The 27,512-nt window shown below is 36.8% G+C and overlaps 1 protein-coding gene and 1 long non-coding RNA gene across 2 annotated transcripts; both read left to right on the top strand.

The window, feature by feature from the left end:
* Positions 1-15,741: 15,741 nt before the first annotated feature.
* Positions 15,742-17,133, top strand: LOC122000525. Its single transcript, XM_042554905.1, has 2 exons — positions 15,742-15,986; positions 16,359-17,133. The coding sequence occupies exons 1-2, from the start codon at positions 15,912-15,914 to the stop codon at positions 16,977-16,979; spliced, it is 696 nt and encodes a 231-aa protein (XP_042410839.1). The 5' UTR covers positions 15,742-15,911; the 3' UTR covers positions 16,980-17,133.
* A 7,876-nt stretch (positions 17,134-25,009) lies between these two features.
* Positions 25,010-25,871, top strand: LOC122000524. Its single transcript, XR_006117162.1, has 3 exons — positions 25,010-25,098; positions 25,647-25,682; positions 25,786-25,871. It is a non-coding gene; the product is annotated as an uncharacterized LOC122000524 (long non-coding RNA).
* The last annotated feature ends 1,641 nt before the right edge of the window (positions 25,872-27,512 follow it).

The following is a 27,512-nucleotide window of genomic DNA, read 5'->3' as shown; positions in this document are numbered from 1 at the left end:
AAGATGAAGCAAACCGACGCAAGCGCGACGAAATACTATTCACGCCCCCTCTAGCGGGCATATCGGTCCCAACATATTACTGTCTGAAGAAGTAAATCGCATCGGAAGCTACACATCGGCATAAGACCTCTTGGAGAAGTTCCTGAAACTCCACGACGAAACATCCGAAGCGAAGCTCGCATGACGAGACATTCTTTGGAACAAGTTAACAAACATCCATTTAGAAAAAGGTAAGAAGGTAGTCCAACTGCACACAAAGATCAAGGAGCTGATCATCGGACTGGACAACCTAGTTGATACCGACACGGGTAGTTACTTCAATAGATCTTAGGATCAATTTTCAATAAGTACAAAATACTTCACTAGATGTCTGATCTACCCATGCAAAGGGATGTTATGCTAGGAAAAATAGCTTCCGTGATGATTTATCCCCTTTTAGAGAGTGTGACGTCATTTTGAAAGTGCCGTTAAGATGACAATTTTCCGATGGAAGAAAAAAAGACCCAATTGAAAAAAGAAGCCTCCATCCAAAAAGGAAGCCCAACGTACCCAACTCCTTAATGGATTGAGATCCATTTTTATACTCAATCCAAATTCAATCCGAATTCACTCCTTCTCCAAACCCAATCCACTAAGAAGCTATTAGAAGATGCCTCCAGCAAGGCAATCGATTCAACGAAGTATGATTAAATTTTGTTTTGTTTAGTTTTTAAATTTAGAATTGCGATCTCTGCACCATGTGAATGACCACCTCTAGTGCCTTGTTCTTGCTAATTTGATTTTATCAATCAAGAAAGCGATTGAAGTTTCATTTCCAATGATTTAGAATGATATGGCACCCCCACTTCATGTGTTTTATGATAGATAGAACAAGATAAGGTTGAGTAGGGGACGAGACAATTGTGCTACAACTGTTGTTCTCCGTGGAGAATTAGAAGCTCCATGGTTTGACTACTGGGATGTGATAGAAGAGTAGTGTCGGGAGGAAGGCATGGGCTGTGGCCTTGTCAACGTTCACTTGCCATGGATATCTTATCCGAAGCTGTTGTGCATTGATTGGTTGGTACGAGGAAGATGATAATCTGACAGTGTTTTTATCTCTTGTCATCTAGCCATCTGGTCCAAGATTCATTTTTGCTCAAGAAAAATATGAAATGCTAAACAAAAGGATAAAAGCATAAGAACTCCTGAAACCTCGCCACATCTAGTTAATTAGGTTTCATAACAACGACAATAGGTAGAAAGATAATGAGAGGGAGATTAAATCCAACTTCTTCCCAATAGGATTTGTAACTCGAGGATGTTGAATTTCTAAATTATACATCATAAGTATTTTTTTTAATATATCTTAGTAATCGGTATAAAATTTCGGTGAGGCCCCAGACTCGACTTTATCCAGCTTAATTAATCATTTTTTATAGTACAAATCTAATTACCCCTACGAGTATAGCTGAGTTGATAAGTAGATGGAGGTTTGTCACTTGAAGTTAAGGAGTTGAACCTAGGGATGACAATTTCATCCTAATCCGATGGGTAATCTGACATCCGAATCGAATGAAGGACGATATGGAGGGAATTTTTATACTCAATTATAATAAATAGGTATTCGGATATAGGCATGGAGATGGATAGAGTTTAGGGTTTAGGGTATATATATATATATATATAAAAGACTTAGTTTGCCTTTTTATCCGGTCATCAACACATATCTCATCTTCTTTTCCATAAGAAATATTCATCCGATCAAAAGAGTGCGAAACGAGAAAGAACAAATAGGGACATTGAAATATTTTTTTTAAAAAAACGAGAATAGTAGAGAGTAATAGGATGATGGGTGGAATACGGATACCCGAATTTCTAACAGGTATGAGGATATGTATGAAAGTTAAATACTCGATGAGTATAATGATAGATATAGGGATATATAATAAATGGGGATGGGTACGGAGAATATGAAATTCTGCTCAAATCCTACCCGTTGTCATCCCTAGTTGAATCTCGGGGCTAGTGGGACGTAAATCCCTACACCTCGTATAACTCACCTTCATCCACTTGACTCCCCCGTCATCGTGATTTATCTCCTTCATGTTGGTCCTAGCACGAATTGGCTGGGGTGCTAGGGTCCAGTGCCTCACCCTTTTGCCACTTATAGTATAAATCTAATTTTCCCCACAGAATACCTAATCTGTTAAAGGGTGACAGACTTGCTACAATAGGGGGCAAGAGATTAATTTCCAACAGGAGCATGTCCTTAGAGAAAAAAAATTCTTATCATCTTCTAATCACTTGACGATTGGTTATAAAATGACCTAGTATTTAGTAATTTATCTCCTTTCACATAATTTAAAGATGGATCATAAACAATATCTAATATAAACATAATTATCATTAACTACACTACAATGCAAATCCAATTACAGAAACTTATATATACTACTTCCAATAATTTTGCTTAATTGGTCGAGCTCAATAAGTCAGACTTGGACATCCACAATATAGGAATGAATTTACATACAGATCAATCCCTTTTTTACTCTATCAGCCATAGAAACAACTGTATTTAGTTATACAAGCGGAAATGAAGGAAAAGAGATCTAGAAAAGTTTTTTTTAAAAATGAAAAAGATCGAGAAAAGTTTATGCATGCAGTAATTAAGAATAAAGGAATTTATAATCAAATTGTTTATGGCCCGAAAAGACAAGAGAGAGCGAGAGCGCGCGCGAGGAGGCGAAGAATGGTAATTGCCAGGTGCTGGTGGAAGCGACAACCGCATACATCGCGCCGTCCGATGATTACGACGGCTTCGTTCGATACTATGCGGCTGTCGGCATTAATTAATTATAGGGTTAGCACTTACCCCGCAAAACCGCAAAACCCAAGGCTCCTTGTCCGTGTTTAGTTCTCTTAAAAAATGGATCTAAAAGTTTATTTTTTTAAATAAAATTATATTGTTCAATTTTTCATGATCCATTAAGTTCATTCATATGTTCTTTTTTGATTTAGAGTTTTTAGGATAATTAATAACTTTATAAAATAATATTTCATGATCCTTAATTAAAATTATTTGATACCTCAAAATATTCTTATATTCCCTAAGTTTATATATATATATATATATATATATATATATATATATATATATATATATATATATATATATATATATATATATATATATATATATTAAAAAATATATAATTTAGAGAGCTACTAGAAGAGCATGCAACATTTATAAAGACTACAAATTAAAAGGGCATCCTTTTTAATTGAAAGCGTTAAAGGACATTTGTTTTTGTTAATTAATAAAATAGCTTCCCTCCCCTATTTTACCCCATGTGGTTTGTCCTTAATACGACTAATTTAAGTTTGAACCTAGCTCCTAGACTAGCTAATTATTATTTTATATAGAGAATTCCTTTTCGAATTTTTAGATTACTAGGTATACTCATCTCCTCCTCTCCCCCTCTAGCAGCTATTAGATCCTACAAATTTAAACCTTTATAACAAAAGTAATATGATTAAGCTGAGTCACAGGAAGGAATACTTTTCCCAATGATAAATACGCACAACAAGAAATTGCTTAGGTACCTAATTAAAATACCTAATTATGTTGGAGCTAAGCCACATAGATTGTCATTTGTTATTTCTCAAACCCTTTGTGGGAATATAATATTGGGAGTAAACCTATTACAATGAGTACCAGAGTCACAAGAACTTACAATTAAGTAGGTTTGAGCTGATAATCTCAAACTGTCGACTCTAGCGAGCCGAGCCACACGCCGAGTAGATGAGTCATGGACACCGTGAGTTGTCGAACGATGCCATGTTGCTGACAGGATGTCGAGAGCTGCAACACGAACTCAGAGTGGATGCCGAGTCCAGCAGAGCGCTGTCTCCTTAAAACAGATTCGGCCCCTCCGCGGTGCTCAGAGGCTTAGGTGGGCGTCTGTTTCCCAAGATAAAACAGCAACATCACGAGCACAACCTAGCACTGGTTGTCCTGACGATCTGAGCTAGATCCGAAAACTATCATGATTTTGAAGCTGTGTCTACGCTCACTTCAGCTTCTGTTGTGTCCTCCCTTCATTCCTCTCAATGGTCTTTTATAGACCTTGCAAGCCATCAAGAGCAAGCCTGAGGCTTGCCTGCTTGCTAACAAGCAAGCCACGTTGTGGCTTGCATGCTTGCCAGCAAGCCACAACGTGGCTTGCATGCTTGTGACAAGCTGCATGCTTGCCAACAAGCAAGTCACAGCTTGTGGCAAGCTTGCCAGCAAGCCACACCACGTGGCAAGATTGGGCACAATTCTGAGAACTTCTCATAGAACCAGGCGTGTTCATGGCCAAGAACGAACACACTCATGAGACCTGAGCTATATCAGGGAGGGTCTTGGGTAAGATCTGTCCATGCTTACACCAATGGCCTAACAGTTCAAAGACATCACGTCTACTAATCAACCAGTAAGCAAACAGAGTTTACAAGGGAAGGTTCAAAGGGTAACACCTACCTATCCTATACTCGACTCAACTGTCGAAAACTATCACAAATCCTTGTTTTCATTCATGTGGGGGATTGTTGGAAAAACTTGAATGCAAACACGATGTGTGGGTTGTAGTCCCACAACGCTTAAAAGCAAGGCTTTCCAACTGATTCGGAACAAAGGAGGTTGAAAACCCAGGGCTCGGATGACATCAACCCGAGAAGTCCAAATCAGTCAGGACACGATATGTTTGCGAAAGGTAACTTGCTGGCTGGCCTACAAGACAAGGAAGATCACCAACTTACCTACACGCCACATGGCACGCCTGTCTGCTCGCCACGTGTCTCCGCGGTGCTCAGAGGCTTAGGTGGACGTCTGTTTCCCAGGATAAAACGGCAACATCACGAGCACAACCTAGCACTGGTTGTCGTGACGATCTGAACTAGATCCGAAAACTATCACGATTTTGAAGCTGTGTCTACGCTCACTTCAGTTTCTATTGTGTCCTCCCTTCATTCCTCTCAATGGTCTTTTATAGACCTTGCAAGCCATCAAGAGCAAGCCTGAGGCTTGCCTGCTTGCTAACAAGCAAGCCACGTTGTGGCTTGCATGCTTGCCAGCAAGCCACAACGTGGCTTGCATGCTTGCCAACAAGCAAGTCACAGCTTGTGGCAAGCTTGCCAGCAAGCCACACCACGTGGCAAGATTGCAAGCTTGCCATGTGGCAAGCAGACAAGCTTGCCACGTGGCAAGCAGACAGGCATGCCATGTGGCGTGTAGGTAAGTTGGTGATCTTCCTTGTCTTGTAGGCCAGCCAACAAGTTACCTTTCACAAACATATCGTGTCCTGACTGATTTGGACTTCTCGGGTTGATGTCATCCGGGCCCTGGATTTTCAACCTCCTTTGTTCTGAATCAGTTGGAAAGCCTTGCCTTTAAGCGTTGTGGGACTACAACCCACATGTCGTGTTTTCATTCAAGTTTTTCCAACATATAATTGGTGCCTAACTCCTTTTCTCATATTTGCAAAGTTACGCTGAGACACTAAATGGAAGAAAATACAACTAATGCATATACCTTTAAAGAAATTCACAATATGCATATGTGGAAGGTATGAGTTTTCTTCAACTGAAATCATGCATAATTTTATATTGGATACATGTGAATAGAAAAAAGTGAGAGAGGAACGATGTTTCATTATGAATGAGATTTTAGTTTTACATTAGAAATTTTAAGATATATTGGTTGATTTTTATTGTTTCACAAGCATTATAATTGTGAACAAATGTATAAGGAGAGACTCTCTCTCTCACGTATGGATGCGCAAAAAGTGCAAATGTAGGACCCCGGGTGCAAATTGATGATTAATGAAGAATATGTAATTTCTAGACATTTGAGTTGGACGAGTTAATGCTAGTAAATGATTTTAATTTGACCATTCAATATTGCAAGGATCTAATGTGGCAAAAGGCGAAATCGCTCGCCCCCAGCACCCCCGCAGCACCTGACCCCATTAGTTCGGATCCTCTGTCCCCGTGTCCCCTGTCGATCGGACGGACCATATTACATCTCAAGGCATCACGACATTCTTAAGATGTGTGCAGTATTCTCGTGATGTGCAAGGCATCCTTGAGATGTAATCTGATCCGTCCGATCGGCAAGGGGACACGGGGACAGAGAAATTTGGGGACAGAGGATCCGAACTCCGACCCCATGCCATCACGAGGGAGGTAAATCACGGCAGCCGAGAGGGCAAGTGGTAGTGGGGTGAGTTGCACAGGGTCTGGGGATTTATGCCCTGACATCCCTATGGTTCGACCCCGCGACCTCATGTGGCAAAAATGTCACCACTTACCATCTCGGATGATCCGTGGGGTCAATACTGCAAGGGTCTAAGCTCCTATATAAGAAGGTTGTGGTCAAGAGAAGCAAAAGAGAGCTAAAGTAAAGATTTTCCTCCACCGTCGTTTCCCCAAATTATCTCTCTGTCGTCCGCTCGATGGTTTGCCTATGATAGCAATTAGGTACTTTCTCATTTCGCCAAATTAGATACTTTCTCAGGTCGCCACAAACAATCAGTGCTTCGTTGTGTATGTAGTTTTATTATTATATCCTGAAAAATAGACGTCCATCATAATCTCAAAGCATAGTCGGCGAAGGATGAATCTATTTTAAGGAAAATGTTTGAAAGCATGTCTCATCAACTTCTTTCCTGTACTTAGATTCAGGAGTCTACACTCGGAGTTGGGAGTCTGCACTCAACAGTCGTCACCCTGCACTCTACACCCAGGAGTCTACATTCAGGAATCGGGAGTCTGTACTCGAATTCTGCAGTCGAAAGTATGCATTCGGGTATACAAGATAATCCAAGTTTCTAGCCAACTCAGTCATCCCAAGCTGCTCTTCCTTTCTTGCTTGACAGTCTGAGATTATCAGCTCAGATCAACTCAACAGATACGTCTGATTTGATCTGTAATTTCAATTCGGGCAACTTCCCCTCTATCTCCAATAAGATTGTCCAACATTTTATGCATAGTGTCTATAGGTTGATATCCCTCGATATGTCGGTCAAGAAATCAACTCCATGGGAAGTGCACTGTCTAGAAAGAGAGTTGTACGATGAACCACACAGGTTGCACATGAGGTGAGTGCACTTCGCCTGACAAGTCACACACCTAAATTTCTGCAAGGGGATACATCGAGGGTGGTTCAACAGCAGATCACACATGATCTCAGCTATGCACTCACTTTAGGAACATCATAGGGAGTATTCTTGGAAAGATCACATATGACCACAACAGTGCATTCACTTTGAGAACATCTCCAAAAATATCACACGTGACTTTAGTCGTACACTTAGTTTGAGAACATCCCCGACCGGGAATATCCTGTAAAATAACACTAGTGCACTTATTTTGAGAACATCCTCGACTGGGAACATCACACAGGACTTCAACGATGCATTCACTTTGGGAACATTTTCAGAAAGATTACATAGGACTTCAATTGTACACTCACTTTGAAAATATCTCGGATTGGGAACATCCACATAATAAGTCATGCTATAGAAGCATTCTCGACCAAGAACGTTCTCAAGATGGTGCACTCAGGTCAAGAGAACATCCTCGATTGGGAATATCCCTATCGAGTCTAATCCCTCTGATTTGACGGTCCGACCATTCTTGACAGTTGTAACTCAAAAATAGGGCTATCAATAGCTACCATTGATAAGATCAACAATGACAAATGTGACTCATAATGACTTGCACACAGTGTCAGATATACGACATCAACGCCACACCTCTAACATCCCATGTGGCCTCATGCTTTTGACGACCTGTAGGAGGATGTGGCTTCATGTGGCTACATGCTTCTTACGCCTGTAGGCGGATGTGATTCCGTGTAGCCCATGCTTTTGAATCTACAAGCAACATGCTTCTGACGTCTGTAGGCAGATGTGGCTCCATGCATCCCATGCTTTTGAGTCTACAAGCAACTTTGGTGGTCCATGTCGACATCGAGGTTTGGCAATACAAAAGGGTGGATGGTGTTGGTTGAATGTAAGCTCTTGCCCACGATGTTCGCTTCCTACAACTTGTTAGCATACAGTGGAATACAAAAATAAAATTAACAAGTAGAAAACTAAATCCTAGAAGACCATAAACAAAAAAACAAATTGACACGTTGCGTTTAACGTGGTTCGAAGATTAGGGCTCCTACTCCATAATTGTCCGTAAGATAGACGATCTCAATCCGTTGGTAGATGACTCCCTGGAAAACCTCGGCTAGCTCAAGTAGCTCCTTGTGGGTGGAGAAACCTCGTCACTACCTCATACAAGTATATTTGATCACATGATAACTTGGAAGATTCTAATAGGGGTTAACCACCTCTATTTTTGTCAACCATGACCGCCCACCCTGAGCTCTATTAAATAGAGCTCAGGAGAACACACAAACTGTGTTTCCCACCACTAGTTGACTGGAAAAGTCACCAGTCGATTGACCTTTATGAAAAAATTAACCGTTATACCCCAACAGCTCGATAACAGTCAATTGTCATATACTACAGTAACTGCTACAGTAATTGTTGGCTGCTATAGTACCAGTAGACTAGTTTTCACAGCCATCGAGTATAGAAACATTTTGTGCCTTGGCCCAATCGACTGGTCCAGTTGTCAGTCGACTAGTAAAGCCCTAACCTAGGATTTTACCCTGAGTACAACTCTCATACACTCTTCCTTCCTCTTGCACAACCTTGACCTTGCCTTCTAGCCTCCTCCATCAGCTTTGAGTCCCTCGGACGCTTCCCCATCTTTTACGCCTTACCTTCAAGAGCTTCCTTCGGTCTTATCCTTTGTTGTTGGGTTTTCCATTATCAAGAGACTCCTCACCTTCGGGACTTTATCTTTTGTCAAGTCACACTTGAACTTACGTTGCCAAGACTACATACTTGGACTTACACCACCAAGCAGGACCAACTCAAACGTATTTGAGACCCTAGGCAAAAAAAAAATTAGGCTTTTGACATTGTTTAAAAAAAATTCCTCACCTTTTTTCATTCAGGCTTGGGATAAAATATATGGATTAATTTTTTTAATAAATTAAAATATTATTTTTTATAAAATTGAATTTTCTCACTTTTTGAGATGCAAAATTATTAATTAAATTTTTATATTCATATTTTAATAACCTAATTCAGAGAAGTATAAATTTTACTTTATTAAACAAGTATTATTATTAGATATAATAACATACCTCAAGTCGATAATAAGTTTACTATTTATTTAGCTAAAAAAATAAATATATTCAAAATTGTTTTAAAAAAAAGATAAAGGTATGTCTAATTGTCTAATTACTTAAATGAAAGATGGAGAGAACAAACCTTATAAAAGGAATAAAATTGAGGAAATATGAACAATGAAATAGGATAACAATAGAAAAAATAGAAAAAAAAAATCATGCTGACATTCTCAACTCATCATCAGTGGCAAAGCACAAAAATAAATAAAAAAAATATATGTACAAAATGACAAAACTCAATACAATCCTTATAAAATAAAGATTGCAATGAGACTAAACCAGTCATTATCATTTATTAAGAACTAAATGGGAACTTTTTTAGGCACAAAGCAAAAGAAAAAATAAATCATATTTTTCATCACCTAAACCAGAATAGTTATAAATGATAGAGTAGAGATAAAGAAAAAATCAAATAATTTATGCCTGTAAATATATCTAAATAAAAGTTAAATTTAATGTCTATCAAGGAAGTGAAATGGTAGAGCTACCTAACTCGTTATTGCTAAAAAAATAATAATATCTTCCATTTTAATTAGACACAATATGGATGAATGCATCACATTTGAATTTAATAAAGCAAGTAGCATAGTAGCATCAACCGGATCAGCGTGATAATGCTAGATGTAGTTTCTCTTCTCCAATCTCAATGAGCAAGAGAAGCATAGAGAGGGGAGTTGAAAAAGAGAAAGAGGGGGAGCTAAAAAAAATTAGCTTTTTTATTTTGCATTGTATAGATAAGATAAAAAATTTCTAATTTATGTTCTTATTGATCAAAGAAAAAAACATCATCAATGAATAAGAAATGTAACGAAAGTAGACTAGGTTTAAGAGATATTGAAAAGGAATATATTAGATTTTATAAAATAACATCCATAATTAAAAATAAATTTAATTTGTTAAAAAAAGAGTCCCTTTATCACTTTGTCCATTGGAACCATAATAAGTTTTTTTACGAAATCTGAAGTTTTGATCAAGATTGAGATTATATAAATATTTATTCATGTGGGTCCTATTCTTTTCTATTCTCTTAAAAAATATATATAAAAATATATTTAATATATTAAAAATAATGACCTTAATTTTTAGAAAATGAGATTGTGCAATCTTTTATCACGTTGGCCTATTTTTTTTTCATTTTCTTTTAAAAAATACATATACAAATATATTTAATATACTAAAAATAATGAATCCTAATAAAAATTGAGACCTTAAATATAGACCTTAGTGACTTATGCCTAAAGCCAGCCTTGCTCGATAGTGCGCTCAGTATCACTCCTATTTGACGGTCGAATCATTCCTAACAGTTGCAATTACTAAGTGCCATTGATAAAACCAACAACGACAAATATTTGTCAGCATTCCTTACATGTGAAATATATTTGTAATCTTTAAAATGTAGAAAAAACAACTCAGGTATAAAATTATAGATTCAAAGATGTTTAACTTTCATATTTAAATTGAACTGCCATAAGAAAATTGTTAAATACCGACCAAATTAGTAATGAAATTAAATTTCAATTACTAAATTAGCATTCGAATTAATATTTTATTGTTATTTAGCGATTGGACTTAAATTTCATTACTAATTGTTAATTAGTGATCAATAAAATTTTGGTCTTTGGCGATTGCAATTTAATTCGGCCGTTAATTTAAATATTAATTCAGTTGTTAAATAGTAATGAAATATTAATTTGGTCATTAATATATCAACCAAAATTGAATTCTTTCGCTAAATTTAACAATCAAATTTAATTCCGTTACTAAATTAGCAATCATAATTAAACTTGTTGCTAATTTACTTTACTTTTTCCACCGTGCTCTCCTTCTAGATCTCTTTATGATCCCTAAACTCAAGTTCTTACTTTCCCAAATAGCGATGGACGATCGTTAAATTAGTGACCAAAATCATAACGACCAGTTAAATTGGTAGCTAATCGGTCGTATAAGAAAAAAATGATATATATATATAATTTACACATCCGTTCAATATGTATTCTTGGACGATCCTCATATATTTGGCCAAACGTCTGGACTCGTGAGAGTTACTCAGAAGTGTACACCAAATAGATGTGTAAGCTCATTTCTCTCTCTATATATATTTATTAGTTTATGTCTCCTTAATATCTTATTGTATGCTATTTTCCTTTTGCAAGTGAATTTACAAATAATTTAATGTGTCAAACTCTCAAATTTATCTATTTTATAGGTTTAAGACACGTCAAATTAAACATTTTAGATATTTAAGTGTCCAAAATAGCTTTTTGACCCTAAAGCATTTGCAAATGGACTATCATCAAACACATTGCATGATACACCTTTCTATGTATGTTTAGTTGTAAACAAATAATTATCAAACATATGTGTCTAGCTTTGAGGCACTCAAAATTTGAATAATTAAGGTTTTTAGATGTTCAAAAATATACTCTTGCCTTTAAATTTTTCTACAAGCTAATTTATAAATAATCCTGTATGATAAAAAAATCAAACAACATCTCTTTATAATTTCATTAAAAAAATATATCATTATTCAATTGTAGCAGTTTCAATCGTACATATAGAGTAAATTTATTAAAATCGCTATATATCTATATAGAGTATTATTATATCAAAATATTCTTTATCAATAATTAAAATAACTCAAATTTGATTAAAATCATTCCAACTTATTTAAAATAGTTTTAATATTATTGTAACAACTATAAGTATAATTGCTACAACTATACTGTCATAGTAGCTACAATAATGGTAAACCAATTTTGATAAGTTGGATTGATTTTAATCAGCTTTGAGTAATGATTAAGTCAATATAGAATAATTTGATATATTTGTGTTATATTTATTATAATTTTGATAAATTAAAATAATTTTATTATATTTATAAGGGCTATAATTGTTAAGCATTGTCCCTTCGAGGTAGGAGTGTCAAAAATAAATCTGACCCGATAATTCAATCCGAGTCGATCAGAAAAAATCAGGTTCGGGTTGGACATTTTCGGGTTCGGGTTGGAGGGTTGGAGAGTTAAAAATTTTCGGGTTGGGTCGGATCATGTTCGGGTTGACCCGGGTTGACTTAAATATAGAGTTTTGTGAATTTTTTAGGGTTAAATCAAATTTTATTTTAAAAATTTAGATGTTTTTATGTATATTAATATCATGTTTGTATGATAATGATGGAGTATTGAGATATAAGTGAAGAATTATAGAAAAAATAGCCCAAAAAAGTCATTTTGAATCGAATTTTCGGGTTATATGGGTCGAGTTCGAGTTGATCGGGTTGGTCGGGTTCGGGTTCGGATTCGGGTTTAGGTGTTTTGGGTTGAACTCGAATTCGGGTTGGATTTTAAAAAAAAACTCAACCCAATCCAACCCGATCCAATCCATCTGAATTGGCATCCCTACTTCGGGGTGAGGCAGGTTGGTGATTGAGCCATAGGGTATTGCTACAACAAAGGTATTTTAAAAATAAAAAATATAATATTTTGATGTTTTATAAAAAGAAACCTTTTAATAAAAAACCATAAAATTTTACCTATTATTTTTTTTTATTGATCTTGAAAGAAGGCAGGATAGGAAGTTTGAGGGCACATCATGCTACCACCTCCAACAATAGTAACCTACTTATTCATAGTGACCCGTGGAAATATCACATTGGCACCGAGCCACAGGTGAAGAAAAGAGAAGAGAAGCAAGTGAGATCTCAAAAATATATGACAAGATCCAATGAACATGACACCCTCCGATTTTGATGTTTCTCCTCACTCTTGTCCTCTTCGCCTTTAGTTTCATATTAATCATTGAACCCTTTGAAGAAAAAAATGAACAAAGTCATAAACAAAACCCTAGTTTATTAATTAAGTAATACATAGTAATATTTTATCCACATGGTGAGCTTTTTCCCATGCACCTTTAATTGTCAGCTTCCCTCCCACAAGAATCAACCTTGATTAATGATTAGGGATGACAATAGGTCGGGTTCGGGTCGGATTCTATATCCTCCGTCCCCATACCCATCGGATATAGGATCTCCGATGGGTATACCCATACCCATTAAATGATCGGATATCTTCTATAGTTATAATTTTTCTTCTTTCTATCCAACTATTATCATTCAATAAAAATATATTAAAATTAACAACCTATTAAAATATATATATATAATTAAAAAAATAGATTAAACATCTATATAGTCTCCTCCTAATATCAATAAAAATAGTAAGTTGATTTTGGAAAAAGGAAATTTTCTTTAATATATGTATATATATTATTTAATCGGGTATTCGGGTCGGGTATCGGGTATTGATAGTCCCTCCATACCCTCCTCCATTCGGGTCGGATGTCGAATCCTCCATCGGGTTTGGGTGAAATTGCCATCCCTATTAATGATTACTTTAGTTTTTAAATTATTTTTTTATTCTAGTTTCACAATTTACTTTCTTTAACCTTGATATATATTTATCTACCACTAGCAACAACATAACCTTTCACATTTTTCAAGCTCCTCTCTCAGGGCTAGCTAGGGTTTTACTTTTTGCTCTGATCTAGCATTTTAGGTGGGGATGAAGCCCAAGAAAATAAAAGATGATCTTGGCTAATACGTCAACTGCAGGGTTCCATAATCCATGGTAAATGATTAAGAATTAGTTTTTTGGTGATTTTTTCTAGATGGATAGGAGATCTTGATATTATATAACCCTTTATCGTATAATAATTTTCATTAAAATTATTAATTTTATTATTAGTAGTAGTATATATAGGGGAAGGGAGAGAGAAATATTAGTCTACTATTCGTACACCTGATCTATGTGTAACGTATGGACGACTGAGTGTGATTTAACACTCAAGGTGCTTGGAGATGATCTGGGTATCCAGACTCACATTCAGCCACCACGGTCGTAAAAAGTTGGGGTATGCATGATATATATATATATATATATATATATATATATATATATTGTGCATCTCACTTTTGCGACTGTGTTACGAGACTGAGTCAGTCAGAGCGTCTGGAAGTGATTTGGACATCTCGATTCTGACTCACTCAGGGTGCCCAGATCATTTCCGAGCATCCTAACTCACTAGTCGCATAGCATAGTTATGGAAGAGAGGTGAGCAGAATAATTATAATTTAGGTGAGCATCCTAAATGTGCATGATCGTGGGCGATTGAGTGCGATTTTAGGCACCTCAATCATTTTCGGGCACCCATAGTCCTTGAAATTGACTCAAGGCATTTAGAAGTAATTCGGGCATTTGAAATCGCACTTAGTTGTCCATGCATCACACACAGATTGGATGTGTAGGTTAACATTTCTCTCTCTATATATAGAGAATTTTATTATCCTAAGGACCTTATGCTGCATATCCTGTGCACACCTGATTTTTTTTTCCAATTTAATTTTTTTATGCTTAATACTATAACTCACCTCTAAACGTAAAGGTAAAATCTTATTAGCATAATTGAAAACTTAAAAAAAATAAAACAAAAAAAAAATGAAATTCATGTTTGGTACAGATTTGTCTGCACAGACTCGCCCGTAGCATAACATATACATATAAAACAAGAATGATACCTTTCACAACAGTGGATGACATCTCTAACGTGATGCTCTAATGCGGCCAAAACTATTTTTTTTCCTCTCTCATCTATATGCAATTCTCTTCTCTCTCTAGCCAGTACTATGTATGCAATTCTCTTCTCTCTCTAGCCAGTACTATGTTGTTATTAGTTTGTGCAAATCAATACCAACAGTGGTGCTGATTTATGCAAACCGGCACCACGTTGGTGTTGATGATCTTTAAAGACCAGCACCGGCTAGTTTGAAACTAACACCAGCCAACATTACGCTAATGCTGGTCTTTAAAGGTTGGCACAAACGTGGTGCTGACTTGAAACCAACACTAGCTGGTACTTGAAACCAACACCAACGTGTTGGTGCTAGTTTGCGGAAACCAGCGTTGTTGGTGTTGATTAACGCAAATCAGTATTAGTGTTGGTTTGCGCAAATCAACACCAGTACCAACGGGACGCTGACTGGTGTTGGTTTGAAACCAACAACAGCTAGTGTTGATCTTAATGACCAGCACCACGTTGGTTTTTAAAGACCAGCACCAACGTGATGCTAGCTGGTGCTAGTTTCAAACCATTATTGGTGTTGGTATTTAAAGATCCAGTACCAACGCTAGTGCTGGTTTGTACAAACTGACATCACTTTACATGCTGAAAGAGACTTACATGTAAGAGAGAGAAGAGAATTGTATGCAGATGAAAGAGGAAATCAAAATATTAATTTTCACCATGTCAAAATATCCACGTTGAATGTCACCCATCATTATACCGGATTAAATTATGTAGGGTATGATTCTTGATATATAACTTACCAAACTTTTAAAACTAAAAATCGAGTGAGTGTAAAAAGACAAGAAGTATTCCATATCTATTGAGGGTCAGGTTCATGTTGTGGGACCGGCTTCCATAAACAAGGGGCATGATTCTTGGCTTCTTCATCTATAAATCCTCTTCCATAGCATTTGCCAAACACTCCCTCAATCTACTTTCTTGCTCGCTGCATTTTCTTAGCAAAGCAACAAAATGACATTTTTTTTAAAAAAAATCATAGATTGATCGTGCGGGCATGGGTGTGGATTCCTGGTGCCTGGAAGAGCTCGCCATGGACGCGAGCTTCCCTTCGCTTTGGGGCTTCCACGAAGTCAGTCCTATTTCTCTCTTCTTTCTCGTCGACTCACTCTGTGTGTTAAACTTGTTTGATTACGAGAAGTCGCCCCAATTTGTTAGTTATAATTAGTGTTTGTTGAGTGAGCAAGTGGAAAAGGTTGAACTCCTGCATGGTTAGGCAGAAGATTCTTGCATGCTCTGCTCATCGAATGTGAACCCGCAGAAAAAATTTACTGGCTTTTTAGATTCTTGTCTGGTACAGAGATGTTGGTGTCCAATCACCTTGACATGGTGCCCTAACCACGTTCATGTTCTCTGAATAGCTCGGCTTGTATTTTCGATCTAAAGGAAAAGATGAAAGTGACGGCGAGCATTCTGTTGTTTTTTTTTTTGTTTTTTGGAGCAGAGCATGGAGGAATTGAAGCAGAAGCTCCTGTGCACCACTCTGGAGCTGGAGGCTCTGAAAGCCAACGCCGAGGAGGAGGTGAGGAGGGGCGAGCAGAGCATTGGGCAATTGCTGATACTACTCCAAATGGTGACCCGGGAGAGAGACGAAGCAAGGGGTCATCTCAAGCTCCTGCTCTCCGAGCTCTCACAGATGGCCAAAGCGAGAGAGCTCTGCCGCTCCCCGATGCCCGAAAGCATCACCCCCGATCTGTGTGACTCCTCCGCGGGCGGATCGTCGGAGTTCTCCAGCACTAAGCTCGCCACGAACACGGCCAGTGTCGACTACGACAGGGCGAGTGCGACGGTGAATAGGCTGGCCGTGGAAAGGTCACTGCCGCAGAAAGGGAAGCTTTTGCAGGCTGTTCTGGAAGCAGGGCCGACGCTGCAAACGCTGCTGCTCGCAGGGCCACTGCCTCAGTGGAGGAATCCGCCGCCGTGGCGGCAGCCGTTTCAGATTCCTCCGGTGGCTGTCAAAGCACAAACTCCGGCGGTGGTGAATTCGGCGACGAAGAGACCGATGCCCATGGTGGTGGCGCCGTCGAGCTTGATCCCCAAGAGACAGAGGAGTCAGTGCATATGATGTGCAGTACGATCGCCATGTCTACGTTGTAACTGGAAGACGTTCTTGTTCTCCTTTTCATTTCTTTTCCTTTTTTTTCTTCCTCTCCTCTCCGTGAGGGTTGATAATGTTTACTGAGAAGTTGATTTATTAGTGAAATCCTTCCTTAAGCAAATCGGTTATATGCTTTCTCAAGCATATTGACATACGTTAACTGCGATTTTCAGGCAACTGAAAACGCAGTGTTTAACATGTTGGATACTTTTCTTTTAGTTATCTTGGTGCCGAGTCGATAATTCTAACTGATGGAGTTGAGTATGGCGACGTGAACCTTATCTCATTTATACTTTCGACATCTCCTTTTAATTATCGAAGTACCCCTTCGAGTAAGAAATATACCTTTCTTGGTATCGTCGCTACCGACCTAATCTCATCGATCGTTGAGTTATCCTTTTGGATATCAACACAACCCCTTTGGGTAAACTTATCCCTAAGGATAAGAGTATTAAAGTCGAGATGAAGGCTATACCTTCTTTCCTTTAAATGATATTACCCCACCTAGTTGCTTACGGTTTATTGGCAATCGTCTCCTAAGATACAATGACGTCTCGAAATAGAAGCACTTCAAATTTTGAGCCTTGTCAAACTTTCGGAGTCTTAAAACTCTTAAGAGAGGAGAGAGCGAGAAGAGAACCCAAGAGGAGAATTCACTACTTGAGAATTGAGTGTATTGAGTGGAAGAAATGAGATTTGGTTTATAAAGATGAAGGGTTACTCTCAAGAGATGAAAGATTTCTTCCAAGAGGTGAAAAGATATGGGAGGTGTCTTTTCCCTTAAACCTTTTCATTATGATTAATTAATTTAATTGATTAATATGATTAACTATTTACTTAATCTATGCAAATATTAATTAATTAATATCACAATAATTAATTTTTTAATCAAATAATAAATTAATCAATGAAATTAATTATAATTTTATACCCTTTAATAGTTTCACATACTCGAGTTAGCGTTTATCCATGAATCTAACTCGTATGCGAATCAAATTTCCATATGATATTATCGGACTAACCCTTCATTAGATATTAATTTCTCATTTACTCGAGAAATTGATTTACGACGTCGACTCGTGAAATAGTCATCTTATCCCTATTGATCACCAAACCAATTTTCCAACAATCCCGCACATAAATGAAAATTATGAATAAGTTTCAAGTCTCAAACAAGAGTTTTATTGGAAGACTATTGCATCAAGAAAAGTAGCTTGTAGTTTTGAACCTTCCATAGTGGAATATGATCAGATTTATTTGGTTGCCCAATGAACTATGCCTTGAATTGTTCAGCCGTTGGTGTAAACTAAGACAATCATACCCACACAATAGCACAATAGCCCCTAGGCTTTTACTAGTTCTCTATTGTGTCTATTTTGGCCATGGACAAAGCTTGGGATTTATAAATGTTTTATTAAAGCGGCCCTCTTCACACTTATATAGGTGACCTCCTATTATGAGTATTCTGCAATATCCTATTATACCCTTTACGATATAATACAAGAATCATTAAAACTTTTGTTCATCCTTTACTCATTTCACAAATTGCACCTTTTGTCTCTAGAAATGAGTTGGAGTAATTACTCCTAGGTGCCTCGAATCTTGTACCTTAGTTGTCCCTTTTGAGCCATGATCTTGGGATCTCCAATTAACATAATTGGGTTATCATTATTCGATTTAAATATTGAGTTTTAGGTCATTCCCCTAGACATGCAATATAATTGATCTCTTGGTAGACCTAATGGATCCGCACAATTCTCCATATTCAATGGAGATTTTACCACTAGAGCTCTACTGCTTTAATGGTATTAAGTCATTTCAAAACTTACCATTTTATACTAGTGCCCTTCTCATAATTTCTTAAATATCATAATGTATCATATATATTGGCACAGTGGTTAACTCCCACATTAGAAAATTCGTGATCTTTCAATGCCTTATAGAGATTTTTTATTTCTATCTCACTGAGGCTTGTGGTTTACCTGGAGGACAATTTCCTCCATAATTTTCAGGATAGATCCAAAATTTATCAACATAACTTTTATCATCTCCTTAATGTTTAAGCCACCATTGTTGAATTGAGGTGAATGTGATATAGTCAATTATTGGAATGTTACTCTTCCTTGAGAAACATTCCTTGAATAATATCCTGCATTCTCTCCCTCAATCACCATGGATAATCTTGCTTAGTTAATTTTTTCAACCATATTTCTAGTGTTTTATAAAACATTTTAAGGGCCTTAATCTTCCTTAAAAGCAAGTCTCTATAACTCTAATATTCTAATTTCACTAAGTTAAAACTACGGTTGTCTAATCAGGATGATGATCACGATTACACTTGTTATAAAAAAAAGTGCTCAATCTAGAAAGCATGCATCACTTGATCTTCCAATTTCACTCAACTAAAGCTATTCTCGTCTAATTAGAGTGTTGACCAGGATTGTATTACTCTTAGAGAGATACTCGATTCAAGAAGCATAAATCCCTTGGTCTTCCAATCTCATCGAGCCAAAGATCTGTCGTTTGATTGGAGTGTTAACTAGGATTGTATTACTCTTCGAGAGATACTCGACTCAAGAAGTATACATTCCTTGGTCTTCCAATCTCATTGAGCCAAAGCTGCAGTCGTTTGATTGGAGTGCTGACCAAGATTATATTACTCTTCGAGAGATACTCGACTTAAGAAATATACATCCCTTGGTCTTCCAATCTTATCGAGCCAAAGATGTGGTTGTCTGATTAGAGTGCTGACCAAGATAGTATTACTCTTCGAGAGATACTCGACTCAAGAAATATACATCCCTTGGTCTTCAACACAAACACCAAGAGTTACTTGGTTCGGAGTGTATGACGACTCCTACTCCAAGGCCTGCACGTGAGAGTACTTTCGATGGTCAATCACTAATCAATCGAAATAATACAAGTATGTGATTACAAGATTAACACAACTGTAAAGTAAGGAATACTGACAACTACAGATTTGAAGAATTCAGCCTTCGATCGTTGGAGCAACATTTGAGCATTGAGGAAGTGTTCTCTGAGCAGCGCCCAAGAGCAGAAGCTATTTTGAGGGTTGTTATCAAGCTCCTGGTCGAATGCTGCTTATAGGCTATTCCAGGCACCTGGACCACGTGTCCCGGCCAATCGACACACTCCACGTCAGCTTGTGAATGACTTTTCGGGTTCGGGTGCCTGGACTGACTTTTTCCAGCTTTTGTTTTCTACAAAATAAAGTTAGTCCAAATAGTATAAAATATATGTAAAATATGAATTTGACAACCTCTGACTGCCCGATCCTAACTTTGAGTTTCGTTGAAACTCTAGGTCGAATCGACACTTACTGTTCCCTCTTCGGGGGAACGTGTTCTCAGCTACTCCTCTCAGGAGAGTTTACCTTTTGCCAGATCGGTCCTCCACGTTCGCTTGGACTTTTGCTCAGCATCCGAGACTTCATGTTTTCATACCGAACGTCTGCTCCATGACTCGTCTAGACTTCCACCAGGTTCGTGACCACCAGGATTTTCACCTAAAGTCCCCGACTCTAGGAGTTCACTCAAAGTGCTCGACCCACCAAGACTTCATCTTACCTAACCGTAGTTAGGACTTTCCACCAGCTAGGGTTACCTCCGCCCTAGGACCTAGGGTTACCTCCCCCTAGGGGTTTCCACCTGCCTAGAATCCACTAGGACTTTTGCCTAAGAACACTTAGTACTTTCCTGCAATCTTATTCAACCTTGTTAGACAACAAGTAACCTTAACTTTGGACCATTTGTCATAATCAAAACTTAGGTTCAATCGTTTGGTGCTCCCTGCACCAACAGTTTGATTAGAGTGCTGATCATGATTGCATTTATTCTTCATTAGACAATTAACTCAATTGTTAATCAGTCGCAACACATGTAATGTAATCCTGCTAACTCATCTATTTTTACTTCCACTTAGGTCTTATTGAGTTAGACTCAAGTCTAGCTTTTTACTAAGTGGGCTTGATCTTCTATCTGAAGACCTTCATTAGGCCTCTTTTTAGATAGTTTAAATTCATGATCCTCAACTTTGTGACTTTAGTCAAATGACCCCACAAAGCCTTAACTATCATTATACCCATGGTATAATTTTCTTGTCCATCTTTTTAAGGCATGATTCTCACATAGGAAAATTTCTATTCTTCCTTGCGAGTAAATCTCACATTGCTTGAGGTTCACTTTTAGATGCGCTAGGAAATCTTTTGATAGTAACATTAAAAGATACATTTTCTTCAAGTAATACAATATTATTTACTGTCATCACTTGAAGATGATTACGGAGAATTTCTCCAATTTCTCTCTAGTAGGAGTGGGACTCACAGTCGCCATAATCGCTAATATCATCTTAATATTGTTGGATATTTTTCTTTAAGAAGAATATGGGTATATTAATCTTCGATGTTGAGACCCAATAGTTGGACCCGATTAGTCATCTCGACGATGTGTCGATGACTTTAACCGGTGGAGCTCAGTATGGCGATGTGGACCTTATCCTATTTATACTCTCGACATCCCCTTTCGGTTATCGAAGTACTCCTTTGGATAAGAGACATATCCTTCTTGGTATCATCACTACCAACCTAATCTCATTGGTCGTCGACTTATTCCTTCGGATATCGACACAACCTATTTGAGTAAACTTATCCCTAAGGATAAGAGTATTAAGGTCGAGGTGAAGGCTATGTCTTCTTTTTTTAAGATGATATTGCCCTGTCCAGGTGCTTACGATTTATTGGCAATCGTCTCCCAAGATACAACGACTTACGCTTCGAAATATGAGCACTTCAAATTTCGAGCCTGTCGAACTTTCAAAGCCTTGAAACTGTTAACAGAGGAGAGAGAGAAGAGAACACAAGAGGAGAATTTACTACTTGAGAATTGAGTGTATTAAGTGAAAAGAATGAGGTTTGTTTTATAGGGATGAATGGTTACTCCCAAGAGGTGAAAGGATATAGGATATGTCTTTTCCCTAACTTTTTCGCTTAAACATTTTTCTTATTATTAATTAATTTAATTGATTTATATGATTACTTATTTACTTAATCTATTATAAATATTAATTAATATCACAATGATTAATTTTTTAATTAATTAATAAATTAATCAATGAAATTAATTAATAAATTAATTAATTAAATTAATTAATAAATTAATTAATTAAATTAATTAAATTTTATACGTTTCAATAGTTCTATATTCTCGAGTTAGCATTCATCCATGAATTCAACACACATGTAAATCAAATTTTCGTTTGATCATATCGAACCAACCTTTCATTAGATATTAATTTCTCATTTACTTGAGAAATTAATTTATAACGATCTACTCATAAAATAGTTACCTTATCTCTATTAATCACCAAACTAATTTCCCAACATAACAACAGTTGGTAACCTGCCCCGAGCAGAATCACTGAGCAAACGACTGTTCAGCAACTACTGAAAAGCACGAGTAAACAGCAATCGTCCAGGACATGAAAACTTAAAATGATTGGGCAAATATGAACAAAACAATGATAATAGACTAAAGGATACTTTTATGCTTTCGAATGAAAACACACGAAAAAAAAAAATATTTCACATACGACTGCTAACAGATTGCAATGGTCGGCTTAAGCAAAGTTGTTTGTCATTGTCTAGAGTCTGAACAGAGCGCTAACATGATTTGTTTGTTTTTTAAATAAAGTTTGTCTGTCTTTGTGCATTATGTTTCAAATGTTTTTAAGTCTATTGTTATTGCCTATCAACAATTAATACGTGCCTATCAACAATTAATATGCAACTTGTATGTAGGAGAATTGTTTTTCAAGCACTTGAGTTAGGTGATAGTTCTCGTAAAACCTAAGCTGTATAGATTCTAATAACCATATAAGAATTTACTTATAAAAAATACAAGAACATATGAGCATGGATCTTCGTTTCATCAATTAAGCATGACATAAGAAAAATAAATACATAAACATAATAGCCAAAGAACCTAATTGAAGAGTCATATCCTTGTTTTTAATTAGCATCGTCGGCTTAATTTCTATGGAAGAAGATGCAGCGGAAAGGAAGGTCTTCCAAGGGGCTTAAGGGATGACGACACCGTAAAGCTTCTTGTCAATGGGGAACAAGAAACTATGTCAAGATTATTTCCTAAGCCTTTGAGGACCAACTCTATATATAGTAGACATCTATTATCAGCCCATAGATAATAATAGATGCGGGACTATAAGTTTATATATATACTGAACATCTATTATCAGCATATAAATGAAAATAGATGCGCGACTAAAGGTTCTATATATACAACGTCTACATCTAACAATCAAATCCAATAAGCCTAAATTAGATTATTTTAAAGGGTTTAGATCATATTTTCATATGTAACTTACAAATAAGCCCACCTAATAGGGATAATTATATCCAACAATCTCCCATTTGGGTTATATGTGAGTTGTATGTGGAATACAAGTAAAACTTTAGTTGATATCAAACTTTATAGGTATAAGATACCCCTACAAACAATCTGGTCCATTAACTTCATTAGTATAGGACTAAAGAGGTCATAGCTACTGTGTATGATCGTAACAAGCCCCAACAGTAATCACAATACCAATATCATTAATGACATAGATCAAGATGCAGATGTGCAGAGTGAAAATTCCATAAATGTGATCAGTACATGTCAATTTTCAACTGGTCCTAAGATAACCTCAAAAGATGTTAGATCATATTTGTAAAATACGTTATGCTAAACTGCAATAGCAAATCATGATCCAAACTATATGATTCCAAAAGGAATCTATATCTTATTTATAAACACCAAATGCTAAATAGCAACAGTAAATATGATATCATAGTCAGAGTGCACTACAAGAAAAATCCTCATAGACATCGGTGGAACAACAACGGTTTTAAGCAAAAATCTATGTCTTTGAGTATTTTACACCGGATTTTTCAAAAATCGGTGTCTATGAGCACAGATTTTTGCTCATAGACATCGATTTTTTTAGCCGATGTCTATGAGCGCCTTTTTTTTCATTAATAGACACTGATTTTAATCGCGGTTTTTAAAATCGGTGTTTATGAACCAAAATTCTGGCGGACTTTCTTAGCGCACTTTCTTTTGGGCTTCTCCTCGCCCACCATAAATCGAAACCCTAATCCTCCGCATCCTCCTTTTAGGAGTTACCATTTGAAAGACGAGCAATGGATCTCTCGACGGCGATGTGGACGGCGTCGGTCGTTGGCGCTGTCACGGTCTACTGGTTCGTGTGGGTGATGGGCTCGGCGGAAGTGAAAGGCAAGCGAGCAGTGAACCTTAAGATGGGATCGATCATGCAGGATAAGGTGCAGGACAAGTACAAGCAGTACTGGTCCTTCTTTCTCTGTTCCAAGGAGGGCATTGCCGCCGCGTTCGACAACGATAACGCCCCTGCCTTCGTCGACACCTTCTACAACCTCATCACAGACATCTACGAGTGGGGATGGGGGCAGTCCTTCCACTTATCTCGTTTTCTCTCGATCTCACGGCGATGTTTTTGATGTAGGTCGAGCGGGTATGGTCCGGGTCTAAGAACGCTCGATACTCCGACCGCTTAACTCTCTCAATCCCCTTCTACCTTGACTACATCAAATGTGAGAATAATCGAAGACCCCCCTGTTTGAGTTATTGTCGTTTTTTTTTTTTTTGCCCTAATTGGAATCGGATTCCTTTTAGGGAATGTGATCTACAACGCGCTCCACCCGTCACTAGCGCCGGATGTCGTCTTTTCGCTAGAGGACGATGACTTCGATCCCCTAGGCGATATAGCAAGGGAGGGGGAAATGCGGTTGAGCAAGAGCAGCTTGTGTGATTGGAACGGAAAAGATCCATCGAAGTTGATGGCTCTTGTTCATGAACTCAGGTTCTTCGTCTTGGACCACTCATATTTGTGTGGTCGATAGTCGAGTTCGTTTGTGGTTGCTTATTTTTATTCTGAAATTAGGGATCTGTACACACATTATCAGCGGAGGAGGGTAGGGGAGATTGATGATGCTAGGCTTAAGTTTGAACTTAATACTATGCTTTCGAGGGAGGTAATTGCCATAAGCTTGTTCTTTGTCTCCTTTTCCTGTGGCTTAACTGGAACTAAAGTTGTGTTTGCGGAAGATATATCCAAGATAAAATTATAGTGGAAGAAATGATTCATAGAATCTACCTCCAAAAATTTTGAGATCTGCCTTGGCTATTTTTTTTAAATGTTGCTATTATTGGTTTCTAGTTGTCGATCGGTCATGTAAATTTGTTGTTTATGAAAAAAAAAAAGTTGCAGTTTCTTAGATATTTTGTTCTTTTTACTGAATTTTGCTTCTGTAAAATGCTTTACCACATACACCATATTTTTCTCTTCCATTTACTTCTTCCAGAGTTTACTCTTAACTTACTGCTTGCATTACTAATCCTTTCTTAACCTTCACTGATGGTTTTTTTTTCTGTTTGAAATTAACAAGCTCATTCTCATAAATGGGATAATCTAGTGACTTTGTTTTCATGCATTTTTTACCTTTTCTATATGTTGTTAATAATAGATGACAATTTGAGAGATAGCACTTTATTTTTGGTAACTCCAGTTGTTATTGTACAGGGGATTGAAGTATGTATGGTTCCATCTCCTGATAGGGTAAGTTCCAATAGAAATTATACTTATTGTTTGTTTTGTGAATAATTCAAGTATATGAATGCTAAACCTCTAATTCTTTATACTGTATTAAACACTCATATAGCCAGAGGAAGTAAAATTTTCTGTACACTTAATTGATACGGACTTAAACAAGTTAGTTACATCATGCAATTGGAAACATCAGTAGAAGGTCTACTTGCAGGTATCTTTCTTTTCTTTTACCAGGGATATCATAATTTTGCTTCCATGTTTTGAAACAGTTTAAACAGACTGCAATAATTGAGATTGAAGCTTATGCTGAGTGTTTTGGTCAGTCTCTCAGTATTCCTAATCTAAATTAGGTTGTATTTATACACTTTGCTATTACACTTTACTATCTGTATCAGGATCTTGGTCAATTATCCCATCAATTTAATGGTTATTAATATTGTGGTAAAGTGTGGTAAAGGATTCTACTTGGGTGAGGAATTGACATGTCTTATCTGTATAAACGGTGGTTTTCTTTTTCAGTTTTATTTGTGCAATTATATGACATTTGTTTTTATTTGGCAATCTGTCATAGTATTTGTTCTTAAGTATGTGAAGATCAAATGTTATTTGTTACTTCTTCCATTGATATTCTGATTTTCTTTTGATGCCTTGGAGTTGGATAAATATTATTCCTTTTGCTTTGATTCTGTTTAATTTTTACCAAGGTTGTATAAGAGGTCAAGGAATATGCAGGCCAAGGTTCTAGGTGCTCTCTAGCCCATATTTTGCACCTCCTTTGAGCTGGAGCATTGTTTTTTTTTTTGGAAGAATTCATGTTCCTTTTCAACCTCATGTTTAATGAACCTTTCAATAAATTAGTGTTAATGTATTTGGATCACAGAATGTGAATTCACATCTATTGATTATGTGAAAGTTTAATTATAATCATGCCTCCTCCATGCTGCTTAGATTTATGAGGTTTAAGAATGAAGGAAGAATCTTTCATTTTGTTCTTTTGAAAATTTATTATGTTAATATAAGTCGAATCTTTTTGAAGATATTGTGAATAAATTATTTTATATATTCTAAGAAAAATCATAATAATCTACTATACACCATGCATCACTATATTTAGTTTCTTTCAAATCAGTTGCCTTATAACAGATTATTTCAAATGTGCAGATCAAAGAAGCTGAGCAAACAAGTAAAAATTACTAGAAAAAGGTTACTTATCTCATTTTTAATCTCTATTTGAGTAGAATTTACAGCATCTTTAATTTCCCTTATGTAAACAACAAACTGCTTTATATCCATATTGACTATTTTATTCTATTCAGGTAAGAGAACTGGAGAATCAATTAAATGGTGAGAGGACAACCAAGAAGGATGTTGCAAAGTTCCCAAAGCCTCCAGTGGCTCCTTTAAGATGGAGCCTCCTTTACAAAGAATCACCAATCAGTTGTTACCCTGAGGACATCAAACAAGCAGAGGTGCCCATCCAGTAATAGATAAAGAGAATTGTCTATTAACAAATAAAACTACTGGGGAAGATTTAGTTAAATCTCTACACAGAGCAAGAAGGATAACGTTGGCACCAGTAAGAAGAATATTTGTGTACTATCTATTACCTTTTGATGTTGTAAGAAGAATAGTTATGTGTAATTTGTGGATACTGACTTGATGTGCACAATATCTATTATCCTTTTATGTTGTAAGAAGAATATTTATGTGTTGGTTATATGGATATTGACTTGGTGTATTTAGATACATCGGTGCATTTTTATTTGTGATTTTCTTAGTGAATTAATAATATTAACTTAATTTTATGATTTGCTTGGTGATAATATTGGTTTTTCACTA

This window comes from Zingiber officinale, chromosome 7A, assembly GCF_018446385.1.
Source record: "Zingiber officinale cultivar Zhangliang chromosome 7A, Zo_v1.1, whole genome shotgun sequence".
In the NCBI taxonomy this organism is placed as follows: domain Eukaryota; kingdom Viridiplantae; phylum Streptophyta; class Magnoliopsida; order Zingiberales; family Zingiberaceae; genus Zingiber; species Zingiber officinale.
The sequence above is the reverse complement of the archived record's forward strand: the minus strand, read 5'-3'. Positions and strand labels throughout refer to the sequence as shown.